At 37.2% G+C, this 27947-nt stretch overlaps 2 protein-coding genes across 3 annotated transcripts in view; both read left to right on the top strand.

Annotated features, from left to right (window-relative positions):
• The first annotated feature begins 143 nt into the window (after positions 1 to 143).
• Positions 144 to 21698, top strand: fstl1a (follistatin-like 1a). The gene is made up of 11 exons (XM_067442640.1): positions 144 to 237; positions 326 to 382; positions 11033 to 11140; positions 12827 to 12956; positions 13811 to 13843; positions 14700 to 14830; positions 14949 to 15070; positions 20317 to 20429; positions 20545 to 20655; positions 20791 to 20891; positions 21070 to 21698. Exons 1-11 carry the CDS (start codon positions 160 to 162, stop codon positions 21109 to 21111), a joined length of 1026 nt encoding a protein of 341 aa, XP_067298741.1. The 5' UTR covers positions 144 to 159; the 3' UTR covers positions 21112 to 21698.
• A 1751-nt stretch (positions 21699 to 23449) lies between these two features.
• The window catches only part of lrrc58a (leucine rich repeat containing 58a), a 4567-nt gene continuing 69 nt past the window's right edge, over positions 23450 to 27947 (top strand). Inside the window, exons 1-4 of one of the 2 annotated variants that reach the window (XM_067442639.1) lie at positions 23450 to 24098; positions 25406 to 25534; positions 25631 to 25908; positions 27426 to 27947. The exon at positions 27426 to 27947 is cut by the window's right edge and continues 69 nt beyond it. In XM_067442639.1, the coding sequence (XP_067298740.1) occupies positions 23644 to 24098; positions 25406 to 25534; positions 25631 to 25908; positions 27426 to 27562 (999 nt within the window). In that variant the 5' untranslated portion in view covers positions 23450 to 23643 and the 3' untranslated portion in view covers positions 27563 to 27947. Of the gene's footprint in view, positions 24099 to 25405; positions 25535 to 25630; positions 25909 to 27330 lie in introns of both variants that reach the window. The other variant, XM_067442638.1, reaches the window with a different exon arrangement.

The raw sequence follows: 27947 nt of genomic DNA, 5'->3' as shown, positions 1-27947 counted from the left end.
TTACGCCTACGGACTGTCCCCACATTTCGTAAAAACAAACTTGTGTGTGTGTGTGTGTGTGTGTGTGTGTGTGTGTGTGTGTGTGAGCGAGAGAGTGAGTGTTTGGGGGTGGGGGTGTCTGGGGGAGGGTGAATGACTGGATTTCTCCAGAAGTCTGTAATGTTGTCCTTCAGTTCTAACTCTGCCTGTGCAGCAGATCCTCTCATCTCTCCTTTCTCCTCTCCTCTCCTGATAATGGTAAGTCTTCAAGCTTTATGAATCAAAACTTATATTCGCAGTGATGTATCTGATATATCTGTTCTTATATTTATGTGTCTTTCCGCAGATTATTAGGACACTTTTTCCATTCATTGTCCTCTTCGTTGTCTGCTGTTACGCAGAGGTAAGACATAAAGCTTTTTGATTTCTTTGGACAACATTCTCTAGAAGACAAAATGACTATCAGAGTTGAATGGAACACTTTTGACATAAAAGTGTCAACATAAACCCATTAACATAACATAACATAAATCCATCCAGGAATTAGAGGATTTAATTCATTTGGCATGTATGATATTAAAACCTAAACATTTTGGGCAGTCGCTATATATATATATATATATATATATATATATAAATCTTTTTATTAATGAACGGGTTTCTAAAGGTTTCTAAATCTAGTAATCTGTGAGTGTTAATTTATTGTATTTATGCCATTGAAATTTGTAAATTTAGTGTTAATCCAAAGGAATTTTACATATTGATTTCTTACATGCAGAAGAAAAGGTTCTATAGAAACTTAATGGGCTCTGTCAGGCACGGGATCATTATGGATTTAATAAAAAAATAAAATAATAATAATAATAATAATATTAAACAATAAATGAAAAAATATATATATATCTATATCTATATATCTATATATCTATATATATATATATATATATATATATATATATATATATATATGTATATATATATATATATATATATATATATATATATATATATATATATATATATATATAATATAATTTTTTTCATTTATTCTGTTTAATTATTTTTTTAATCATGAATTAAACAGCTTGTAAACACAATTTATCATTAGAAAAAGTTAAATAACCCATTAAACACAAAATCATTTAATTTAAGACATTAGAACATTTGGTATAAAGTGTTCATTAAAATTAAGTCAAGAACCCTAGAGTTCAAAAAAAAAAATTTTCCCCCCTATAAGAGCATTGGGTATAACGCATACCGGCCAAAAATGACCAGTAGTTTTCAGTTTTTGTATGGATTGTTCCCTGACTGTGATAGTTTGAACTTACTGTAACTTCAGAAGTTAGCATCTTTTTTTCGGACTGCTAACCCAATAGTAAGGGCGTCAGATGTGCGCTAAAGTTTCTGGGCATGAACAGCTGCTGTTTGTCTTGGCAGGTAAAGGCAACGTAATTGGTATGTGGAGTAATGGAAAGCAAAATAACAGCAGACGTTACCACCTGGGTGGGACAAGGGCATTTTAACACTATTACTTCACACAGATACAAAGGCAATCTGTCTGTCACAAACACAAACGTGTGTGTGTGTGTGTGTGTGTGTGTGTGTGTGTGTGTGTGTGTGTGTGTAACTATCAGAATTGAAGCACTGGCATGCGATCAGTCCTCTGGTCTTGTGCGGTGTTGACATAGTTAGACATGGCAGATGTGCTAGTCTTTTTATGTGTGCGCCTGGAGGCCTGTTACACCTGCACATCATCAGGAAGAACGGCCTCATGCCTTTTCATTAGGAACCAAACAACAGGTCTCACACACCGAAGCTCTAGCGTTCAAGAGCAGTTGTGTGGAGGGTATATTTTTAGAGATGACTTCACAGCTACCATCTGCATGATGATGAGATGGTTGAGGAACAGATTGATCTTTTGGAAAATTGCATGTCTGTAACATTTTTTTTATGAAAAAAAAAGAAGAAGCTTTTGAAAGTTTGTATTCAAGTGCATTGGGCCATTTATGACAGTCATATGTCAAAAAGTGGCCTAAATTAGCCTATACTTCATTTGCCAGTTCCTCCAAAATAATAAACACATTTACGCTGGAACAAGGACAAACATCCAGACCGACAGAAGTATGAGACAATTTTATGATATTTTACCCATCTCTTCAAAGGTGTTCATGTTTTTCTTTCTTCAGTCAAAAATATTTTTTTTTGAGGAAAACATTCCAGGATTTTTCTTCCCTTGGCTACATAGCCTTCCAAAGGAACCAAAATGATGAAGACCCAAATCAATGCCGTTTCAAAGTGTTTCGAAGGGCTTTAGAGGCTCTGTGCGATCCCAGACGAGGAATAGGGTCTTATCTAGCAAAACGATCGGTCATTTAAAAAAAGAAAAATGAACCTAAATTGCGTATCTTGCGCTGCTCTTGTTTTAACCAAAAACACTCCATCTTCAACTTCAAAATCATCTGACACCGTTGGTTTGCTAAAGGGTGTTTGTATTGGTCTTCACATGTGCGCTTTGTAAACATGGGGGCGGTACTTCCACCTATGTATAGTGTGACCTTTACAATGTGATTGCGCAATCCTTGGCACGTCGCAGAGCAGCTCAAGGGGAGGAATTTAGGTTAAAGGTTTACTTCAGTGATTAGCATATGGCTTTGTATCAGTAGAAATCCTGCAGTATATTCAAATGATTGTGCTTCCCCCCCTCATATCACCCTGAGACAAGAGATTTATGCATTTTATTTCTGGAAAAATTCCTCCCATGACACAAATATTGTCAATTTGCACCATTGGAGGAACTGTTGGCCAGAGGCTAAAGACTACAGCCAGCAGAGGGAGCCATTTCCGCATGTTTTCAACTCGCGCGTGGGGGATGGGAGATCACACTCGCAGCTGCAGCCTCAGGCATCCATGTTTAAACGGTGAGTCCTGCAGAGCAAAGTAAGTCCTTCTCAAACGAATTCCTATGAAAGTTAAGCCTTTAAAGGCATGAACTGAAAACGCAACAGACTAAATATGCGCTGTGAATCTATGCCGCGAGTGCCGTTGCATTTACCTCAGCTCTCATCACGAGCTCATCCATGAATGTGACTCCTGCAGCGTTTTGGGCTGTGAGACGTCCCTCAGCGGCTATATCACATATTGAACACACACGTTCAGTTTTTAATTGTAGTGTCTGTTCTCTAACTGAACTGATTTTATGAAGATGATCGCGGTCGTGGTGGAAAAGTGATCAGTGATTCAGTAATCTGTTAGCATTGGCTTTGGGAGTGGCCTCGTAGAGCAGTGGAGCATTCTGGGAATTGTTGTCTTCCATCCCCATGAGACAAAAATACATTTTCTGTCTTTTCTCAGTCTAGAAAGCACCGAATTAAAAAATATTTTCACATTTCTACTACATTAATGACCCAGTTTGAATGCAGATTCATCTTCCCAGCCCGGAACACAAATTAAGATATTTTTGTTGAAATCCGGTGGTTCAGAAAGACTTTCATTGACACCAATGTAATTTCTTCTCTCAAGACGCATAAAAGGCACTAAAGACGTCGTTACAAAGTCCATCTCACTACAGTGGCTCTACAATCATTTTATGAAGCGACGAGAATAGTTCTTGGCACACAAAAAACTAAATAACGACTTATATAGCGATGGGCCGATTTCAAAACAAAGCTTCAAACCGTTACGAATCAGCGTATCAGTTCATTATTTGAATCGCCAAAGTCATGTGATTTCAGCAGTTTGGCATTTTGACACGCGATCTGAATCATGAATCGATACGCTGATTCGAAACGGTTCAAAGCTTTGTTTTGAAACAATGATTACATCATTTTCATTTTTTGGTGAACTAACCCTTTAAAGTATATTCATTTTAAAAAGACCATATTCCTCGTCTGGGATCGTGCAGAGCCCTTAAAGCCCTTCGAAACTGCATTTTGGACCTTCACCATTTTTGGTTATGATGGGGAGAAAAATCTTGGAATGGTTTCCTCAAAAAATGTAATTTCTTTTTGACTGAGGAAAGAAAGACATGAACATCTTGGATTAGGGGTGAGTAAAATATAAGAACATTTTCATTTTGAAGTGAACAAATCATTTAAGTAGAAACCAGTAGTGCCTGGGCCCAAGGACATTGTGAGTGGTTGCTAGGGTGTTGCTAAGGTCTTTTGTGGGGGTTTGTAAGTTATTTGGTTGCCTATTTGTCCAAGTCATAAGACACTCTGGTCCCTTAAAACCTACCTATGAACCTTCCTTCACTCTTTCTGTTTACTGATGCCTGTAGACGTTTGTGTACAGTGCTCAGCAGAACTTGTTTTCACAGCTAGATCATTTGTTTTGTTCCGTAACTGGGACTTTTCTCCAAGAAGAAAATGCAACATTGTAACAAATTAAGTCCCTGTTATGGAACAAAACAATGTGTGTGAATACCCTAAGACTAATATTGCAGTAGTATATTGATCAGTAAGTATGGAAGTCTGTGAGGATAGAAATATGGATTTATCCATATACCAAACCCCTGAGATTGAGCCTGAACTATTTAGTTGCTTAACTCAGGGTTTCAAAAATGTCTATAGGGATTGGGAATTTAATAAAATACTTTTTTTATTTAACAAACGGCCATTTTTATTGTTGCCAGCGCTATTTTTTATGCTGCAGCCCACAGGATAAACCCTGTGCTTGTGATTTAGTACTTACTGAAGGGTGTTGCAAAGAAGTGTTATTGCAAAGCAGAGACTGAACAAGCAATTCTGAATATTTAGCAGAGGGCCTGAAAAACTTTTACCATTGACAAAGTGACCAAATTGTGTCTCACATATCGTCTTTGATGCATACTTGTATTGTCTCATGCCTGAGGTGTCAAATTGGCTAAAAGCGGATAAGCAAAAGTAGTGTTTCCTCTGTGGTTCCAGTGTGGGTGTTAAAGGTGTCATGAATAGGTTTTTTTACAGTGTTGTCTGAGGTCAACTACACGAACATCATTAGCTGGTTTTTGATTGTCGTGCCGCACTGGAGACTTGGAAGTAAACGCCCATGGCTATAGGATTGGATAAGATTTGCATATTTAATGAGCTTCAGCTCTGCTGTCATATCTATGTCCCTGTCAGTTCAGTTCACATGAGGGAGGGATTATTTTGAAAGCGGAAACTGCAAAGATACTCTTGACCACAGGGCTCACAAATGTCTTTATCAAACAAACACAATGATTTATTTCTCATCCACCCTCGATTGATTAGAATATTATTTCTGTATTACATGGCCTGCAGGATCGGTCGATATAAGTGCGAACTGCACGCACACACATACACCGCGCGCAACCAGATCAAGAAAGAATTTCTGCTGACAGGCGTATGATTTGGTAGGTCTGGAAAACACACAGCCCTCGGACTACTATTACTACATATAAAAAAGATGTTTTACTCACATAAGTTTGTTGCACCATTCCTGTCGGATTCAATATATAGAAGGCACCACATTGTGTCTTCAAATCCAGCACTTGAGACTTGTTTACAAACGATTCCGCAGTGAAATGAAGTGAACACACAAACGTTTTTCCCCATGTGAGATGGAACTTCATTAAAAATACATGTAGTAACACACATTCCTAATATTAGGATCCAAAGGAAGCTTATGCAGTGACTGTGTTCTTCCACAATATCTTGCTATCTTCGTCCACATTGTTATTGCTGCTGGCTAGTGATCCGAACAGCTCCATGAGTCGGTGGGCTGGGCTACTGTATTACACGTTCTGTAGAGGCGATGTTTCGTCGCATGATGACGTAAGTATGAAACTCACAATTGTTTTCTGGGCCTGGTGTCTGTAAAAGCGTTTCTTTGACTAAAAAGGAAGTTTTCAGCTCTGAAACTTAGAGGATATTCTTATATTACCATGACCTTTTATTTATCAAAAGCTCAAGGTAAAGTTGATTTCTTAATTCATCACCGCTTTAATGAATGTGAAACTCGTGTTTGCAGTTAAGCTCATCCACATGAGGGAAGGGTTGGTTTTATCTGATACCCGTTACACAAATGATCCACATGCGGCATAGAAAGGTTAGAGGAGTTGGTCTCTCCAAACTCCTCCTTTCTGAGAGCCTACTCTGCTCTGGTTGGTCAGATTGCCCAGTCTGTTGTGATTGGTCTATCGCTTACAATGTGTGTCGGAAATGAAACTGATTTTCACCTCCTGAGGCTTCAGCATTTGATACACAGTGATACGAACAGTAAAGCTGACTTTGGTTTTACCATATCAATTTGAGCCCGAGACTAGCTAGACTGGCATAATGCAAATGTGTTACAAACCTATGTAGATTGTTTCAGGCAGTTTAGAATCGGTTCTTTTAGGATACAATTACATCTTTAATAACTACAATAATTACACTTTGCAGAGCTTTTACATTCACAAACAGCGGTATTACACACTGCATGAAAAAGCAAAATAGGGCACTTTACATCTTTAAAGGGATAATTCACCCAAAAATGAGAATGTGATGTTTATCTGATGTTTATCTTGGATGCACCCCCAGTGCATCCAAGATGAAGGTGTCTTTGTTTCTTCAGTAGAACACAAATTAAAAATTTCAACTTCAACCTTTGCAGCCTGCCAGTCATAATGCATGTGAATGGGTAACAACTCTATGAGAGTAAAAAAAAAAAACATGCTTAGACAACATGCACAAAACCCCTGCTGCTCGTGACGACACATTGATGTCTTAAGACATAAGCCGATCGGTTTCTCCCAGAAGTATTTGTTATTTTTTTTCCTCATATCAAGACGAATATCATCTAGTTTTCCCACCCGGTATTACTTTCGTCTGGTTAGGTCAAAACTGGTGCGATCACATATATATATATATATTCCTCATTAGTGCCTGTGCGGATCGGTCGAATGAGGCATCTACATACTATATATTTATGATTGCACCACGGATGGGAAAACTAGACGAGATTTGTCTGATGTGAGGTAAAAAAAACAACAAAAAAAACATAAATACTATTCGGTTTCTCCCAGAAACCGATTGGTTTGTGTCTTAAGACATCAATGTGTTGTCATGAGCAGCAGGGTTTTTGTGCATGTTGTTCATTTGTGTTCTACTGAAGAAACAAACACACCTACATCTTGGATGTCCTGGGGGTAAGCAGATAAACATCACATTTTCATTTTTGGGTGAACTAACCCTTTAAACGAGAAATCCTGTGGGTCATACTGAACTTTGTTTTTCCACCTCCATGATGAGATCATAGCTATCCATTGTGTTAACTTTTCAAAATGTGAAGTAAGGTGTAGTTTTCCTGGCTTTATCCGGGCCATAAAGTCATTTGTTGTGTGTGAGATAGTAGACTTCTAACAGACTTCTATGCCTTTATGGTGAAATTACAAAATATTTGTGATAGTGTTCATTTTGACCAGGAACAATGACCTATCACTTTGATTCTGTGCTGGCAGCAACAAAAAAAATAGGCTGAAAACAACGGCTGCCATGCTGAATGCAAGTGAGAATTCTCCATAGACTGTAAAAAATAATAATTCTCGTGTGCAGTGTGAATTCTCTTACCTGTTAACATGCATGCATGTTTGAAACGGGCGCAAAACAAAAGCCAGAATGAGAACAGGCAATGTTATCAGGGTTTATTTCATGGTAAGGACCACTATAATGGTTTCTAGTGACTTCTGTTCACTAATGCTGTGGTATCATCTTACAGAGTCCGTCTGCTCTGATCTCCATCAGACGATCTCAGCTGACACACACTGGAATGTGAAGAATGTGCTGTCTGCCCTCTGGTTTTAAGTCAAAGCCTGGTGTTTGCGTGTCTTATATGATTTATACAGCCTGTTGGTGATTATATGTGTGTGAAAGAAGTTTCCGCTCAGCTTAATGGTGTTAATGTTCTGTTGAATTTGTGGTGGAGTCTGTTACTTTTTCTGGTGTTTGCACTCTAGACACCATCTAGGGTGTGAATTCCTTCATCGCTCGGCTCTCTGTCTCTTGTGCATATAGTAATATGCTTAACATTAATTTCCTCATTCATAATTGTGTGATAAAGTGAACACTGACTGTATTGACAAACTAAAAAAGTTTGATGGTACTTTAAACAGGTGAAATGCACTACTGTTTAAACGTTTAGGGAACATTTAAGTCACCAAGACTGAATGTATAAGATTAAAACTTAAACTTAAAAAGTATCTTGTGAGGAAGAATGTGAATGTGAATTTGCTTTGCTTTTTTCTTTTACTGACACTCAGTCATCCCTGGTAAACACACACACACCATTGGAAAACTGTGATACTTTCCCCAAATGAGATCTTAATGGCACTCACTGCTCTTTTTATGTGAACTATTCATTGCATGTGTACACACACTCCCACTTGTGTGATGGAAAGAGAGAGAGAGAAGCATCACATTAGGCTGCTCCACCACATTAGCCTCACTTGCTTGAAATGCCATTCTATTGTTTTCCAGAGTCTTCCCAGTGCGATGTTAAAGGTTAGAGTTAAGGGGTCACAGGGCATGGAGAAATGGACAGATGTCCTAAGGCTGTATGTTAACTTCCAACCATTGCAGCATCTTCCTGTACATTCTGATGCAGTCTGCACTCAGCCAGCAAGTATGCACTTGCATACTTGTGCACTTCCTCTGGCAATTTTAAAGGGGAATACTACATTTTTTCCAGTCTTTCCTTAAAATATACAGTATACCGTTATGTCATGTACAATATGCAATGCTTGGATAGAATGGCCTTGGAATTATATTATATTATATTATATTATATTATATTATATTATATTATATTATATTATATTAATATTGTTCCATTTTTGGTATTTTTTTTGCACTTTAACTATAAAACAACAAATATGTAAACAACAATACATTTTGACAAAAAAACAGACAAAAAATATCTGTTGTTTGAAAATGAAACAAACATATTTTGGAACATTTTTTCATACTTTTTCATCTCGCAATTCAGAATTTTTTTCAGTCAGGATTGCATAATATAAACTCGCAATTCTTATTTTTTTCTTGCAATTGCGAGTTTATATCAGTTAGTTCATAAATACGAGAAAAAAAAGTACGAATTGTGAATTTACATCTTGCAATTCCTAATTTATCGCAATTGCAAGTTAAAGACAAAATGGCATGACAAACTTGAAACTGCAAAAAAGTGCCTGTGAGGTAAAAGGTGGCAATTACTTTTATTACTATTAATAAATATTTATTTATTAATAAATTATATGTATTAATAAATATCATATATATATATAAATAGGACACAGATGTTACAGATGGTTTGTGTGTGCGTGTGTGTGTGCCATCTGTCTTGCAGGCGCGAGGTGCTTCTTTTATACGAGTGTGTTTCAGTGAGTGGCAGCATGTGCTGGTATATTGTCATAGTCAGACTCTTTGTTACTCACCCTCTTTATTAGAGGGCAAAGGTCAACAGGTCTGGCTGCCATCTGGACCTGTGTCAGTGCGGCTTTCACTTCAGTCTGCGCCAATCAGACAGCAGAATAAAAGGCCAGCACATGTCTGGGGAGTGAGTGAGCAAATTCTGTTTATTTAGGTGAAAACATCAGTACCAGTCTTTTTTAGGTAGCTACTGTGTGTGTGTGTGTGTGTGTGTGTGTGTGTGTGTGTGTGTGTGTGTGTGTGTGTGTGTGTGTGTGTGTGTGTGTGTGTGTGTGTGTGTGTGTGTGTATAATTAAGTCATTTGTTATTTGGATGTTACCAAATGAAGAAAAAAGCTATTTTTTGTTTATTAATTGATGAAATTCTGCTTCAGATTTTGATAGACATGTGCCAGTGCACTAGATATAAAATGCTGGCTGCCATCTTGTGGTGATGTCTAAAATCTGCAGGTGTGGGATTAGTAATAGTAAAATGGGATTAGTATTTAGCCAGGTTTGGGGGTTTACCCTGTTGAAAAAAACTGCATATGCTGTTTAGGTATGTTTTGAAGCACCTGGGGTCTCATTTATATAATGATGGCGATATGCACTGAAATGACATAATCATTACTCAGAATTTTAACAATAATACTACATTGTAAAAAAAAAAAAAAAAAAATCAGGTCTTCAAATTGAAAATCTTCTAGTGACTGTTCATTTTTGATTTTTAGCAATGTGATGTGAAAGGCACAAATGGTATAGTATCTAATTTTTTAAAATGTGTTATACCTTTAAAAGTGTTAAACATTGTGTCAGGTGATGGGAATATGCATGCAAATAATACGCAGATGGGGTCATACATAGTAAAACTAGGCATTGTAAGCTCCATATATGGTGATTTTGGGGAGGGGACAGGGTGGAGATGCATGGATGGACGCACAATCTTCTGCTGGCTGTGATTTATAAAGGGATTTTTGCACAGGTTCTGGCGGACACATGTTTTTATAAATCTGAATTGTTTTTGTGCATAGTTAAAATCTAGCTATTGTGCGTACACTTTTAGGATGAACTCTACGGAAAGTTTTATAAATGAGGCCCCTGGTTTGATCTGGTTTATGCTGGTCCTAGTCATGTGCTGGTCCAGAAACTAGCTCCAGCTAAGGACCAGCTCAAATCTGTTTTTTTTCCCCCAACAGGGTAGTATTCTGACTGACTTAAAGGAATAGTTCACCCATGAATGGAAATTCAGTCATCGTTTAGGCTACTCACCCAAGTTATTCAAAATCCAAACCTGTATTCATTTAGAAGAAAATACTATGGAAGCCAATGTGGCCCATCAACTGTTTGGTTACCGACATTTTTCAAAATATCTTCTTTTGTGTTCAGTAGAAGAAAGAAATACAGTTTTGGTCGGAACAACGTGAGGCTGATTAAATAAAAAAATGTGGGTGAACTATCCCTTTAAGTATTACTTAGGCTACTATATAGTATAGCGATCTATTTAAATGATCTCTAGATCAGCGCCATAAAACAATATGTACTGCAGCATAAATGTATATTATAACTTCATTTTTGAAGCGTTTTCCTTCCTCCACCACTAGTTGGAGCCAAAGTCTTATTTTAATGTAAATATTTTGCACACAATTTTCTTTGTATCTTGTGTCTGGTGTGCAGGAGGTGACGAGTCCGAGTAAAAGTAAAGTTTGTGCGAATGTGTTCTGTGGAGCTGGAAGAGAATGTGCTGTCACAGAGAAAGGAGAACCAACCTGTCTGTGCGTCGAGGTGAGTCAGATGTGTATTCAGACCAGACACACATTCACCGCGACCCTGAAAATACTAGCCTGACTTTCCCGTCAGGGTTGCCAAAATCATCCCAAAACGGTGATTTTCACCACACACATGTTCCCTTGATCAACATTGATCCTGGAACAACATTCCAAACAACCAGTCAGATTTGAGATACAAGTTTACAGTTTATGCCAAGCTTATTATGCTTTCAAACGGGGTTAGCTGTGCTTCTTCTACAGCAGTTATTAACCTATTTAGTATTAGATTAGTATTAGAGATAAGATCTAAGAAGGCTTTGGTTTTGGATGGGAATGTTGTTCAAAATTTTGATCCAGGAACGTGTCTTGGCAAAATCACAGTGAGCTTAAAACAGCCAATATTGGCCAAAACTAGCCCAAAGCCATAACTTAAATACCAAAAATCAGTATTCAAAGAACCATATTTTACAGTCACTGTTATTTATTACACACAATTTCAATTTGAAAACCTATAGTATGTTTTTATAAAGGAGCTCAGCTCATAGGAGTTCAAAGATAAAAATGTATTTCAGTTTTAATAGGCCTTCTGGTAATATATATATATATATATATATATATATATATATATATATTGAAAAATATAATCTATATTAATTATATATATATATATAATAGACTACAGGCATTTCCATAAAATTTTATTGAGGCAATATGTCAAACTTTTAACTTGTAGAGGGGAAAAATAAATTTGTTGCAAAGTTTCTACCCAATTCTACCCTAAACTACTAACATGGCAACTCTATTTTCTATTATAAATAGAGGTGTTTTACATCACTAGACTAGGGTTGCATCCGAAACCTAGAAAATGCTGCCTTCAGAGGATACATTTCAAGGCAGGAAGACATCAAGCCACGGCTGAATTTAATATTTGCTTCACTTCCTGTCTGAGATATCTTCATCTGATTGATTTTTTTAAGACAGCATACATGTATCCTTCGCTGCCTTTGATATCCCACAATCCTGCGCTTCCCATTCAGTGAAAAAAAAATATTTTGTCCGAAAGTTGCATTTGCTAGTCAGTTTGTGTGTATATGTATGTTTTTTTTGTTTGTTTTTTACAATATTATCCACTTCTGATGTCATTTCTAGCAAGAAATGACTAATGTAGTAATTCAATATTTGTTTAGTTCTCACCAAAGCTCTCTCTAGTTTGCTGTAGATCATTAAACTGTAACACTGCCTTAGAAGTCAGTCTGAAATTGGGAGATGCATTCATGCACAAAACACTGCCTTACAAGCCATTGTCTCATAAGACAGCGAGGCAACGAGGCAGCTGCCTAGGTTCTCGGACGCAAACTGCTCTGGCTCTTTTTTTTAAAGAGAGCATGCAACAACTTAACAATATGCTTAATTAATAACAGGTGACAGGTGGAAATGAAAAAAAGTAGAATTTGATTGGTCACAGCGTTTTCATCGCCAACAAAACATGGAAACCTCAATTTTAAAAGTTGATAAGCCTATTTTGTTTTAAAAATATATAGTTGCCATATTACTATTTGCATTTAGCACAGTTTTGTTACCTGCTATCCTATCAGACCTGTGAACAATTTATTGAGTCAAGATCTGCAGTTGCTAATCACTGATATAAACGACATAGATATCATGAATATAAACTTATTTTAATGTGTATGTGTTTTATCAGCAATGTAAACCCCATAAGCGTCCAGTCTGCGGCAGTAATGGGAAGACGTACCGTAATCACTGTGAGCTGCATCGTGATGCCTGTCTCACTGGACTCAAAGTACAGGTGGCTCATCATGGACATTGTGAAGGTAAGTGTGTATGTATTCCATTCAACATTCATGTTTATAGTGTCTAAATAGCATGATGCATTTATGGTAAATATAAAGATTATAGACATTTCCGTTTCTATGACTAGTGTGTGTGTAGATGCTTTCTGCATTTTGCATCGCTAGAGGCTTATGGGAAACCTTATCTTTAAAATTTTAAAGCCTTTTTAAAAATAAAAAAAAACACTGCGGGAACTGTACAAACTTATTTGTGAGGCGGCATATTTGCATGAACCAATCGGGGAGCTACTGGCTATAAAAGCAGCTAATTTTCGGCAAAGAAATCTGTCAGGGCCCAGATGGATTTCTGGCCAAAGTTCTACCCTATAGCCTCAGGCTTTGTTCCTCTGATGAGTGTTCAGAGCTAGGTCGTCAGCTTTTATAGCACGGCGTGATTGAACTTATGGGTAAGTTTCCATAAGTGTCTAGCGACAAGGAACCGTTTTCAAATGGGAACGTCTCGGTTGCTTGCGTAACCTTGGTTCCCTGAGAATAACGTGAACGACTATTGCGTAGATGGCCGTGCTATCAAGCGTCACAGGTCTTGTTGCTTCAGATGGATTAACCTGAAAATAAGGCTTCAATATTTAGAGAAAAGGAGTTATCCCATAAGTGTCTAGCGGCGCAATACCCTTCCTTGTTATTCTCAGGGAACCGAGGTTACGTGAGTAACCGCAACGTTTTGGGTGCTATTAAAATAACCCAAACCCTCTCAGAAATGTTAGCACAATTTGCCTAATTTAAATATATAAATATGCAAGAGTTTTAAAGAACTTTGCACAAAGAGCAAGTCCTGATGAAAGCCATTGACATGATTTCTGTGTCATCTCATTTAGAGAAAAAAATGGAAAAGATCATCAACAGCCCAAGTAAGTACATTTATGCATTTGGCAGACGCTTTTTTCCAAACAACTTACATTACATGCAAGGTACAATTCTTGCTTTCTCTGGGAATCAAACCCATGACCTTGGCATTGCTAGCGCCACGCTCTACTGGTTAAGCTACAGGAAAACTTAAGTAAACATGCATCTGTTATATTGATAACTGATTATCATTAAACATTTTATTAAATATGGTACATTTTGTGTGTTTATTGTTAGAGACCAACATCCAATATTTAGGTTTAAAGGAGTAGTTCATTTTAAGCTTCAAACTCATGAGCCCCATTCACTGCCATTATAAAGTTTGGAAACTATTTATTAATATAACTCAGATTGTGTTCATCAGTATGAAAAAAAGTCACACACACCTAGAAGTATGAGAAATAGGACTTAAAAATATTAAGGATATGTTTACACAACAACAACGATGTAAAACGGAACAGTTTTTCCATTGTGTTTTTCATGTACAGATGGCAATGTTGTCAGTAGTTGGCGATGTCACTTTTTAAAGAAATACTACCTGTCTATAGACTGAACATTGAACAGATTCACAATTTATAATATAATAATAATAATAATAATAATGATAATGTGCACTTTTAAAAACTCCTTTTAAAGGCCCCCAAAATGCTGTTGAACGGCCAAAATGCATAACATTTTCAGGTGTTGTGTAAACAGCCCTTATAAGTTTATGGTGATTAAAATCACAATATATTTTAATTTCAATCATTAACTTTTTCAGGGTCTAAGATGCTGGTAACTGTTTTGAAAGTGTAAGAAAATGGTTAGTTTTCAAATGTATAGCAGTAACACTGTGCTTGTTTGTTGTGTTTTATTATTTAGTTGTTTGTTACCTAACGGACCGCAATGAGTTGAGGAGTCATGTGATTAAATGGCTGCAGTCCAAGGTGGAGCCTGACGGCTGGTTTTCTAAAGGATCCAACTTCTCAGATGTCCTGCTCAAATACTTCCAGGTGTGTGTGTGTGTGTGTGTGTGTGTCTATGTGTGTGTGTCTATTTTAACATATTGATTCAAATGAACACAAATGCCTTCAGATATACATGTCTGTCTCACACATTTTTGTTTCTCAGAACTATGATAATGGAGACGCTCAGCTGGATTCAACAGAATTAATGAAGTTCATTCAGCATAATGAGACTGCTATAAATATCACATCTCCTTACGCTGAGGAGGAGAACAACCACCTGCTCAGGTCTCACACACACACACACACACACACACACACACACACACACACACACACACACACACACACACACACACACACACACACACGTTGGTCTATGTGGTTTACAGGGACTCTCTATAGGCGTAATGGTTTTTATACTGTACAAACCGTATTTTCTATCCCCTTATACTGCCCCTAAAACTACCCATCACAGGAAACATTCTGCATTTTTACTTTCTCAAAAAAACATAATTTAGTATGTTTTTAAGGCCATTTGAATTATGAGGACATTTGATATGTCCTCATAAACCACACACCCATATTGATATCAAAGTCTCTTCTTTTATAAAGTGCAATATTGTACACTGCCGTTCAAAGGTTTGGGGTCAATACGATATTTAAAAAATATATTTTTGAAAGTCTGTTATGCTCTACAAGGCTGCACTGATTTGATCAAAAATACTGTAAAAACAGGACAATTGTGAAATATCATTACTCATTATACTATTTTAATTATTATTAACAAATGTTATTTGTTCCTGTGATGCAAAGCTGAATTTCCAGCATCATTACTCCAGTCTTCAGTGTCACGTGAACAGTATTTATATGAAATATATATCTCCATTATAAATGTCTTTATGGTCACTTCTAACCAAATATAACATGTCCTTGCTGAATCAAGGTGTCGTACTGAACCCGAAGCCGCATATACTTTATATAACAATCCCCATTAATTTGCTTAATTAAATTCATTATATGACTTGACACAAATATAAAGTTTTATTTGTAGCCTATATCATTACTAAATTGGTAACCAAAGTAAAGTTTCATTAAGTCTAATGTGCATGTAGATAGTTTTAAAAATATTTATTTTGGGGGTGAATGGCTTTTACAGTGAATAAAGTACACCACCTATATTTTAGTTTAGTTTAAAAATGCATCTTCAAAAACTTCTCACATGCATTCAGACATATTGTTCATAATAAATGTCATATTGACATACTCCATCAGGTTTATAATGTCCTATTGTACTTGTTGGTTTATCTCCATCTCATTATGACACACACAATCACGTTTTTTTATCATTTGACCTAGACAAATCAGATGGACACAGTTTGGAGTTGTAAGTTTTATTAACCTGAATAGTGTCTTTATCAGTTTACCACTCTCTGTGTCAATACTCTTTACAGCCACTTCTGATAGTCTTTCTGAAGATTCTGAAAATCTTTCTGATAACCGATGTGTATCTGGGCTAGTCTATAAAACGTAATGATCATGACCTCACTGTCCTCTCACAGCTGTGCAAAGCAAATCTTTCAGTATGGTCACAATTTACTCACACAATAAGACAAGATGAAACACGCTTTTGGTGTCATATACAGTATTTACTTTGTGCATTGAACATTTAAATTGTATTACATTGTCAACATTCTGGCCAATAGGAAAAGGCTCAAAACCCATCTACAAGAATTCTGTAAAATACAAGTTCTTAGAAAGGTCAATGCCGATACTGATATCTAGAGATGAGGTTGGCAAATAGCCAATGTATATATGTGGTACAGTTTGCAGATTGTGTCGCAAGGGCAGAATTGCTTAAAATAAATTCTTGGCTATTTTGGTAACACTTTATCTTTGTCTCCTTGTTACACGCGTTACATGTAGTTACTTTAATAATAACTATTTTATTATTACTAAATTATTTATGATTACATGCAACTAACCCTAAACCAACCCCTATTCCTAACCCTAAAATATGTAACCGCTGTTTTATTTAATTTAATTACACAGTCTATTACAGTGCAATCTATAACAATCTGTAATTTAAAATGGAAGATCACTATTGGAAATACACAGGTGAAGTGAATAACACTGATTATATCTGCATCACGGCACCTGTTAGTGGGTGGGATATATTAGGCAGCAAGTGAACATTTAGTCCTCAAAGTTGATGTGTTAGAAGCAGGCAAAATGGGCAAACGTAAGGATTTGAGTGAGTTTGGTAAGGGCTAAATTGTGATGGCCAGACGACTGGGTCTCCAGTCAAACAGACGAGCTACTGTAGCTCAAATTGCTCAAGTTGCTGGTTCTGATTGAAAGGTGTCAATACACAGTGCATCGCAGTTTGTTGCGTATCGGGCTGCATAGCCGCAGACCTGTCAGGGTGCCCATGAAAGCATCAAGAATGGGCACGAGACCATCAGAACTGGACCCTGGAGCAATGGAAGACGGTAGCCTGGTCTGATGTTTTCTGTGCGTTGCTTACCTGGGGAACACATGGCACCAGGATGCACTATGGGAAGAAGGCAAGCCAATGGAGGCAGTGTGATTCTTTGAGCAATGTTCTGCTGGGAAACCTTGGGTCCTGCCATCCATGTGGATGTTACTTTGAGACGTACCACCTACCTAAGCATTGTTGCAGACTATGCACTTCCCTTTTGGCTTTGGCCTCTTTCAGCAGAAAAATGCTCCATGCCACAAAGCAAAAATGGTTCAGGAATGGTTTGAGGAGCACAACGGGTTTGACGTGTTGACTTGGCTTCCAAATTCCCCAGATCTTTATCCAATGGAGCATCTGTGAGATATGCTGAACAAACAAGTCCAATCCATGGAGACCCCACCTCGCATCTTACAGGACTTAAATGATCTGCTGCTAACATCTTGGTGCCAGATACCACAACACATCTTCAGGGGTCTTGTGGAGTCCATGCCTCAATGAGTCAGAGCTGTTTTGGCAGCAATATGGGAAACCAACACAATGTTAGAGGACATTATTATGTCATAATGTGATGTTAGGCACTGTAGTGCATTGGAATCTGAATTGAATTTGGGTAAAATCTATGCTCAGCAAAAGAGAAAATGTTTTGTCATTATTTTTTATTGTCTTTTTTAAGTGACTATAAAGCAGACATAATATATACATGCAAACTGATGTTATACCACCTTGTAGAGGATTTTTTAGTTTTTTTAAGAAATGTATATTTTATTCATCAAGGACTCATTAAATTGAACAAGACTTACTTGAATATTTCTACACAAAAAATATTAAGCAGCACAACACTGCTGTTTAACTACATTCAATATTTATAATAATAAGCAATTGTTTGGCTATCACCAGACCAAGCTCAATTTAAAATTGAACATTGGTCTGGTGATTCTGCTGTGTATTTTCTACTGCACAAGAGGCATGATCAACAGGTCAACTTTCTCTGTCCGTCATCGCATTAATAGTAAAACTGCCAATAGTGTTTCAGGTGGATAAGCCAGTCTGTGATTGGTTCCCACAAAAGTGTAACAGAAGCAGTAGAAATGAATGTACAGGTTTCCAGATCGAGTTGCAGGGCGAAATTAAATCGCCGGCAGATCAGGCTGGCTTTACCCAGACTAAATAATCAATGTTTCTTGAACACCAAATCTGCATATTAGAATGATTTCTGAAGGATCATGTGACACTGAAGACTTCTAAAAATAACCCTGCTTTGCCATCACAGGAATGAATTACATTTCAAAATATATATAAAATAGAAAAAAAAAATATTTTAAATTGCTATAGTTTTTCACAGTATTACTGCATGTTTTGATCAAATAATTATATATACAGTGGGTATGGAAAGAATTGAGATCCCCTTAAATTTTTCACTCAGTTATATTGCAGCCATTTGCTAAAATCATTTTAAGTTCATTTTTTTCTCATTAATGTACACACAGCACCCCTATATTGACAGAAAAACACAAAATTGTTGACATGTTTGCAGATTTATTAAAAAAGAAAAACTAAAACAGCCATTTTCAGGTCTCTCCAGAGATGCTCAATTGGGCTTAAGTCAGGGATTTGGCTGGGCAATTCAAGAACAGTCACTGAGTTGTTGTGATGCAACTCCTTCATTGTTGTAGCTGTGTGCTTAGGGTCATTGTCTTGTTGGAAGGTGAACCTTTAGTCTGAGGTCTTGAGCACTCTGGAGAAGGTTTTTGTTAAGGATGTCCCTGTACTTGGCCGCATTCATCTTTCCCTCGATTGCAACCAGTTGTCCTGTCACTGCAGCTGAAAAACACCCCCACAGCATGATGCTGCCACCACCATGCTTCACTGTTGGGACTGTATTAGACAGGTGATATTTTTCTCCTTACATACTGCTTAGAATTAAGGCCAAAAAGTTATATCTTGATCCCATCAGACCAGAGAATCTTATTTCTCACCATCTTAGAATCCTTCAGGTGTTTTTTTTTTAGCAAACTGTCATGTGTCTTGCACATATCTTGCACATGTCTTGCACAAGCTCCAACTGGGAGGGCTGCAGTGATGGTTGACTTTCAACAACTTTCTCCCGTCTCCCAACTGCATCTCTGGAGCTCTCCCACAGTGATTTTTGGGTTCTCCTTTACCTCTCTCACCAAGGCTCTTCTCCCCCAATAGCTCAGTTTGGCCAGACGGACAGCTCTAGGAAGGGTTCTGGTCGTCTCAAACGTCTTCCATTTGAGGGTTATGGAGGCCACTGTTCTCTTAGGAACCTTAAGTACAGCATAATTTTTTTTGTAACCGTGGCCAGATCTGTGCTTTGCCACAATTCTGTCTCTGAGCTCTTTAGGCAGTTCCTTTGACCTCATGATTCTCATTTGCTCTGACATTCACTGTGAGCTGTAAGGTCTAATATAGACAGGTGTGTGGCTTTCCTAATCAAGTCCAATCAGTAAAATTAAACACAGCTGGACTCAAATTAAGGTGTAGAACCATCTCAAGGATGATCAGAGGAAATGGACAGCAGTTAAATATATGAGTGTCACAGCAAAGGGTCTGAATACTTAGGACTATGTGATATTGCAGTTTTTATTTTTTAATAAATCTTCAAAAATTTCAAAAATTCTGTGTTTCTCTATCTATATGGGGTGCTGTGTGTACGTTAATGAAAAAAAAAAGAGCTCAAAGAGTGAAAACTTTAAGGGGGTCTGAATATTTTCCAAACCCACTGTATTTAAAAAATCTTACTAAGCCCTTTTATGAATGGTAGTTTTATGTAGGGCATTTTTTATGCCCTTTACCAGCTTAAAAATACGCACACACAACCACAGAGAAGGGAGACAATGATTCATTATGGAAAACTAAAGCAGTGCTGAGACTTTTCTTTTAAAGGGTAACTTGTTCTTCCAGTAGTAGCGTTCGTGGATGATTCTGTCCATCAAAATAAATTGTAATGCTAACTGAATGTTATGAGAAAAATATTGCACTAAAGGATGTAATAAAATCTTAAAAACAGTGCTGATTGTGTGCTCTACAGGAGTCTGTGTGTGGATGCCCTCATTGAGCTGTCCGATGAGAATGCTGACTGGAAACTGAGCTTTGATGAGTTCCTCAACTGCCTCAGGCCTGGATTCAACCCTCCAGAGAGGAGTAAGATCTTCAGCCACTCAGCTCACTTTCCCTGGCATATACTGGCCATGTATAATATAAACAGGCCTATGTATGAACATATAGCCTGTGTGTTGATGCTATTGCATGTTTCTAGAGTGCGCCTTAGAGGATGAGACGTACGAGGACGGTGCTGAGACTCAGGTGGAATGTAACCGCTGTGTTTGTGCCTGCGGGAACTGGGTTTGCACTGCTGTTATTTGCGATGGTGAGCCAAAACTCTGACCTAAGATATTGGTGTTGTTTTTTCTGCAAAGACTGGGATTTGGAGAGCAAAGCTGGAAAAAAATTGGATTTCTTCTGTGGAATGTGGTCTGACTTTCTGTCTTTGCTCTCTCTACAGGTGCAGATAAGTTTCGTGCTGTTGATGAAGTGGAGGGAAATGATCAGGAGATGACAGAAGAGGAGTGGACTCAGCGAGTGGCCGAACTCAATAAACATCAGGTTGGTAAAGATTGTAGTGCTGAAAATAACATTGTGTTCTGCTTAGAAAGCACTACTGATTAAGTGTGATGGCATGTGCATTTTTCTCTACTCTTCCTTCCTGTCTGTTTGTCTGGGTCATTATGGACCTTAAGCAAATAAAATGTGTGACTTTGGAATTGTCTCCCATCCTCCGTAGGAAACTGTGGAGAAGATGAAAGTGGCTACTAAAAAGGTTTGAGGAGTAGGAATTTGTCCACATTTGAGCTTCAATCAACCTGTGTTTTAATGGAAAGACAAAGTTTCATATTTTCATTTAGTTTATTACTATATTATTGAAGATGTGTTCTCTTTTATTTTTTGTTATAGTCTTTTTATTTTTGAGGGAATAATATAAGAGAGTATGTATGTCCTGTAGTTGTGGTGTAAATGACTGCAAACAATTTTGTGTTGGTATTTTTACGCATTTTATACATTGTACTTTTCACCTTAAAATTAAAATAAAATTACATTTTATTTTGTATTAAGAGTAAGACCTGTATGATATTTGTAAGATTTTTGAATTTATAGTGAAACTAAATAAAACAATTTAAAAATAAAACGATAAAAAAATAATAATCACAATTACCCCCTTCCAATTTCAATAACAGTAATATGACACATATCTCACGTACATTGTAGAATTTACATTGTTCAAAATCCACTTTTTGAAAGACAATATCAGCATAATGCCTATTATTTTGTGATGACTTTTCATTAATAAAGTGCTGACACAAACTGTAACATTTTATTATAAAAATCTGAATTCATTAAAAACATACAAAACTGCTCGGGTTGATCTGTTTTGCTTGTTGTTTTGGGCATTTTCATCTGGTCAGGCTGGGAGACCAGTTTAAACCAGCTTTTAGCATGGAAATACTAATATGCATTTTCCCCCATGGAGTACAGCTGTTTCACCTCTAACTTCCTTACATCATATTGTTTTCTAATTGGTCTGTTCGCTATTGCTATGACTGGATGATGGCAAATGCTAGCCCGAGCTAGATAGAGGGGGCGGAGTTGTGATGTTCACGGTCAGTTTGAGAAGCGCTCTTTTTAATGCTTTTCATTGACTAATATTTGTAAAACAGGCTGACGTAAAGGGTGATCAATAGCATTGATTTATTGAAGAAGGGGAAAAACAAAACAAAAAAGGCACTTTGGAGTGTAAGGGCAAAAAGGGCATGTTGAACTCTACCTGTGCATGTGCCTGGTCTGTGAATTAAACCTAATTTGCAAACAATCAACAAAACTATACAGCAATATCTTAATAAAAAACAGTTTAAGAGATTCTCTGAGCCAGTCGCTTAGCCATCACCATTTTGCCCTTGTCAAACTTGCTTAAATCCTTACGCTTGCCCATTTTTCCTGCTTCTAACAAATCAACTCAACAGTGGTCATAATGTTGTGCCTGATCGTTGTGATTATATCAATATAACTAATTACTGTTATGACAGTGTTTGGGGTAACGCATTACAGGTAATGTTTGTTACGTAATCAGATAGCTTTTTTCAAGTAACTAGTAAAGTAACGCATTACTTTTAAATTAAAAGTAATGAAAATATCTCAATTACTTTTTCAAATAAGTAACGCAAGTTACTTTGTTTTCCCATCTATTGACTGACAGCTTTCTTGTCCTAGCCTGACAAGCCAGACTCACATCAAGATGTTTGGTCTGGGAACTCACCATTGACAGGGCTCAATCCGAGGGGCGGGATAAACGGTTGTCTTTCAAACTCCCTCTGCACGCGATAGGATAGCGCTACAACCAACCAGAGCACTAAGAGGATGAAGCGGGATAGATTAAACATTTACTCATCTCACTTGAACAAAACATTCAGTATTTCTCAAAATGAATAAAAACTGTAGAATGCAAACTCAAAATATTATGCAAACCTGCAATAATTGAATATGTTAAATTACACAACTATATCTTGTATTTAATCTAATTAACCAATGTCTATGCTGTTGACCTTCAATGATCCAATTCAACCTAAAAAGCACAAATGATGACTTTAGGTAAACATCACATTTTAGTTTCTTTTCTATTTTTTATTTATTTATTCCTGAAGTAAGAAAGTATAACTTTCTTCAGCCTGGGGCTTATTAATTTCACTTTTGGTGTGAAAGGGCCTTTATATTTGCCAAAAATAGAACAAACAAGCAAGCCTAGTTAAGGAAAAGTAATTTAACTGCTTTCCATAAAAATACAAATAAAATGTTGTTGTTTAGGGAGTAGCCTGGCGCAATTGTAATGCATTTATTTTAAAAGTAACTTTCCCCAACCCTTTCCTCAAAGTCAAATGCCTTGTTATTGTTTTACCGTTTTGCCTACATGTGGACACTATTTATGCTTTACGCATTTAATGCAATCACTGTTTCACAAAAAGCAGACCTGCTGACTGCAAACAGGTTTTTATGTAAACCAGGCACTCGAAATAAACGTGCAAGGTTGCATAAGAGACTTATGAGACGGAGCAAACTTGTCTCATGTATACGGATGACCTGACTGGCTGCAGGACCCGTGACGCGCATTCTAGTACTACAGATAAAACCACCAAAGTCTTCGGGCAAGAGCGCCCATTTCGGACACTAGTCAAAAGGGATCAACAACAAGTGTATGGATTATAACTTGAAGCGATATATTTTTATATTGCCGCAGCATTTAAAACGTGTTATAGGCTACTTTATTTGATTTCTATATTAGGCTATTTTAATTTACTAAATAGTCCATATGGCTCGTTTCCCAAGCATGGACGACAATTGTCCTGTTTTACATTTATCACGTCTGCATCTGGACGACTTGAACTTGGATCATCTCGCGGACAGTAAAAGAAATCAAATCCAGCAACTGCATCTTGCTTACAATCGTTTATCGTTTTTTCCACCTTCCGTTTGTTTTCTATCTAACCTGGAATATCTGGATATGAGTAATAATGCGCTCACGGTCATACCAGATGACTTTATGCGACTAACAAACCTAAAGACGTTTGTAGCTAAGAACAATCTTCTGAATGAGTGCTCGTTCCCTAAGGATTTTGGGTGCATGCAGATAGAAACTGTGAATATGAGTGGAAACCGGTTTGAGGATATTCCCATGCAGTTTCTAAAAATGACCACACTACAGTCGCTGTCACTTGGAGGAAACAGACTGAAGAACATCCCTTCAGAAATAGAGAACCTGACCAGGTATGAGATTGTTACTTTTGCTTTAGGGCAAAATAAGCAGCTTATAAAAACAACGTTTTGCTGTGTGGGAAATGGCTCACAGTCAGCTGCCCTGGGGAACGGCCCCTATAATAATAAGCTTGTGTACACACACACACACACACACACACACACACACGCACGTGTACGTCTGACCGGGTCAGTAAAGGCCGGGGCTGATTGTGGGCTAAAAGATTGATAGAATGAAAGAACTGGTTAAGTATTTAATAAATAAACATGACACGGACTGTTTACTCTGAAGTTAATGATCTCTCATTCGTTAAAATTAGATCTTCCTGTTTCATCATTACATTGCAAATTTTTTACTAGGTATTTAGAACTATGAACTTTCCCCCATTGGCAGGACATGGTTTTTATTTTTGTCCTCATTGTGATCACCTCTACAATAATTCAGATTTAGCTCTTCTGATATTCTCCACACTGTTTTTTACTATCTCCACAAACTTTGTACATTTTTTAAAGTATATTTAAAAACGTGTTCTCATTCAAGCATTTTATTGGACAAAATTGTATTCATGCCTGTGCTGACAAGAAGAGAATCACTATTTTTAGGCAATTTTCCAGGAAGAAAAAGACTGCATTTTAAGTTTGTTTTGTCAACTTGTAGGCATATATGCTAACGTAAAGCCAGCTTGAAAGCATGGATCATTAAAGGAATATTTCACCCAAAAATGAAAACGATCCCATAATTTACTCACCCTCAAGTCAACACAATTGAAATTATGTTAAGTAATATTGTAGCTTTTCTCAGCTTTGTAATGGCATTGAATAGAGGTTTTAAAGCTCCACAAAGCATATCTATCCATCATAAAAGTAATCCATAGGCCTCCGGTGGGTTAATAAATGCCTTCTGAAGTGAAGCGATTTTTTATTTATTTATTTTTTGTATGGAAAAACAACTTTATAAACTATAATCACTGGCTTTCGGCAACGGTCAAATGTGCGTTCATGAAAGAGTCGAGCTCCAGTGGAAGAGTGACCTCTGACTTGCTGTATGACATAAGTATAAAAAAAACACACAAAAAACAGAAAAAAACATTGCGCCACTTCAGAAGGCATTTATTAACCCACTGGAGTGATAGGTATTATGGATCTATAGAACTTGTGCCCAATTCAATGCTATTACAAAGCTGGGAAGTATTTTTTTTAATATAACTCTGTGTTTGGCTTAAAGAAGAATGTCATAAACATAGGATGGCTTGAGGGTGAGTACATTATGGGATCATTTTGGGGTGAACTATTCCTTTAACTTTTGACCTCCGCTACAGTTTAGACATGCTGTATTTGGGAGGGAACCTCATCTCCTCCATTCCACCTGAAGTGGCTAACCTCACCAGTCTGAGATACCTGGTTCTCTGTGACAATCGCATCCAAAGCATACCGCCCCAGCTCAAAAAGTGAGATCTTTTGTTACTTATTCTCTATGCTGTAAAGTCAAAGCAGTGAGGTGATTTAAAAAAAAAAAAAATGTTATTTGATTTTTCACCTTGCAGACTACACTCCCTGCTCTCCCTCAGTCTCCACAACAACCTGCTGACCTTCCTCCCTCGTGAGATCCTCAGCCTCATCCATTTGCAGGAGCTCAGTCTCCGTGGAAATCCTCTTGTTGTGCGCTTCATCAAGGACATGACCTATGACCCTCCATCCCTGATAGAGCTAGCAGGACGCACAATCAAGTCCCAGAACCTTCCGTTCCGCTCGTGTGACCTACCGTCCAATCTGATTCATTATTTAAACCTGGCTAGTGAATGTCCCAACCCAAAGTGTGCAGGTAGGGGAGCACAATAAGACAGTATAATCTGTGACATATCGAATCTAATTCTGGCAAGGATAACACTGCTTTGAACCGCATGATGCACTGATTAAAGGAAAATTCTGGCTTCAGTACCTGTTGAACTCAATTGACAGAATTTAGAAGACTACAAAAACATTATTTCATCATTTCAACATTAAACATTATAACTTATCCCTTATGTTCTTTAAAAAGAAGCAAAAATTACGTGGGGCACATTACGCGGGGCAATTACATTAGAAGTCAATGGGACAATTTGTGAGGGATTTAAAAGCAAACTTGTTTTACAGTCATTTAAACATGTATAGTCATTTTGCAATGTCATCATGGTGACAAAAAATATTATATGTCACTGGACATTTGCAAAAAAAACACAAATATGACGTGTGCATGCGAACGTGGAAAAGTTACAAGCCTCTGCTTATGTGAAATTTCATGTGTACATGTTTTTATTTTTATTTCTGCGCTGAATCAAACTTTCTGGTTTTTGAACTTTCACATGAATGCACATACATTTTGTGTCTGCACATTTTTTTCTCTTCGCATGTAAATGGCTACGGATTTTTTCTTTGTGCAAATGTCCATTTAGGGGCTCCATAAGGTAGGTTTTAAGTGATTTTGTCATGTTAAAATAATATTAACTCTTTCCCTGCCATTGACGGAATTTTCTGTTTATACCTCATAATTCTGGCTTTCTCTCGCCATTCTGACTTCTCTTCTCAGAATTGTTATACATTTGCCATTGCAAATTATAAAGTCCAAAAAAAGGCTATTTACTTGCGACTTTATAAGACAATTGTGACTTTATATCGCTTGCAATTGCAAGAAAAAAAGTCAGAATTGTGAGATAAAAAGCCGCAATTACCTTTTTTATTTTTTATTCTATAGCGGAAATAACCTTCCATACTACGGAGCCCCTAAAGGGACATGGTGAAGAACAATAAATATAATTTTTTTTTGCCAATGCCTTTGTGTTCTTTTGCACGTTTTGGATTCCCCCAAGAAACTTTGGTTTCTTTTGCAAATGTTTTGCGTTCCCCTGATAAACTTTGACAAAAACTGCAAAGATCACAAAAGTTTTGCGAGCAAAAAAAAATAAATGTTGTAAGGAAAAATAAAAAGGTTTTGCAAGCGAACGCAAAGTTTCTCAGGGAAACAAACATTTTGTGAGAGAACCCAAAAGCATTGACTTATCCCAATCTCATGTTCCCCACACCATCATGGCCCCTTTGCAGAGGCTATTTTCTTTCTTTTGGTTTATTGCATGTTCAGATATTGATACAGTAAAATATGCAAAATGCTGTTGTTAGTTTATAAGTTGACAAAGTTTTATTGTTATCTTTGACATTTTGAATATTTGCCCACCTCTTGACACCATATCTCGCTCATCATGCCCTTTAGGTGTTTACTTCGACTCGTGTGTGAGGCACATCAAGTTTGTGGATTTCTGTGGGAAGTACCGCCTGCCGCTCATGCATTACCTCTGTTCCCCGCAGTGTTCCTCTCCCTGCAGCTCAAACCCACAGAGCGACGCAGAGTCAGAGGAAGAAAACAGCGTCCCCGCACACAGACTCCAAAGGGTACTGCTCGGATAGGACAAACCTCCCACATAGGACTTCCATTAAATGCTTAATTTCAACATTTAAAAATATTTTTTGGGACTGAACAAAAAAAGCACTGGCTATTTAGTTTAACTGTGATATGTTTGAACTGTAATCAAGCTTCATTAGGTTTAAAGAGATACCGTCATCATGTTCTCACTCTCATGTAATTCCAAACTCATGGAGATATATATTTTTTTTGGATGTCTTCAGAAGACTTTTAATTCTGTATATAATCAAATGAATGACTTTTATAGTTATTTTATGGTGTTTTTTTGTGTTTTGGAGAATTCACTATGTTCCATTAAGACCAACTTGTCTGAAATGAAATGAGTGTGAGTAAGAAATGAAAATTGTGAATGGGTCCTTCTTAGAACGTTGCTCATAATGTATCTCAAAATATTTGCATTTTGGGTC

This window comes from Pseudorasbora parva, chromosome 4 (genome assembly GCF_024679245.1).
Source record: "Pseudorasbora parva isolate DD20220531a chromosome 4, ASM2467924v1, whole genome shotgun sequence".
In the NCBI taxonomy this organism is placed as follows: Eukaryota; Metazoa; Chordata; class Actinopteri; order Cypriniformes; family Gobionidae; genus Pseudorasbora; species Pseudorasbora parva.
Note: the sequence above shows the minus strand (reverse complement) of the source record. Positions and strands in the feature narration are given on the sequence as shown.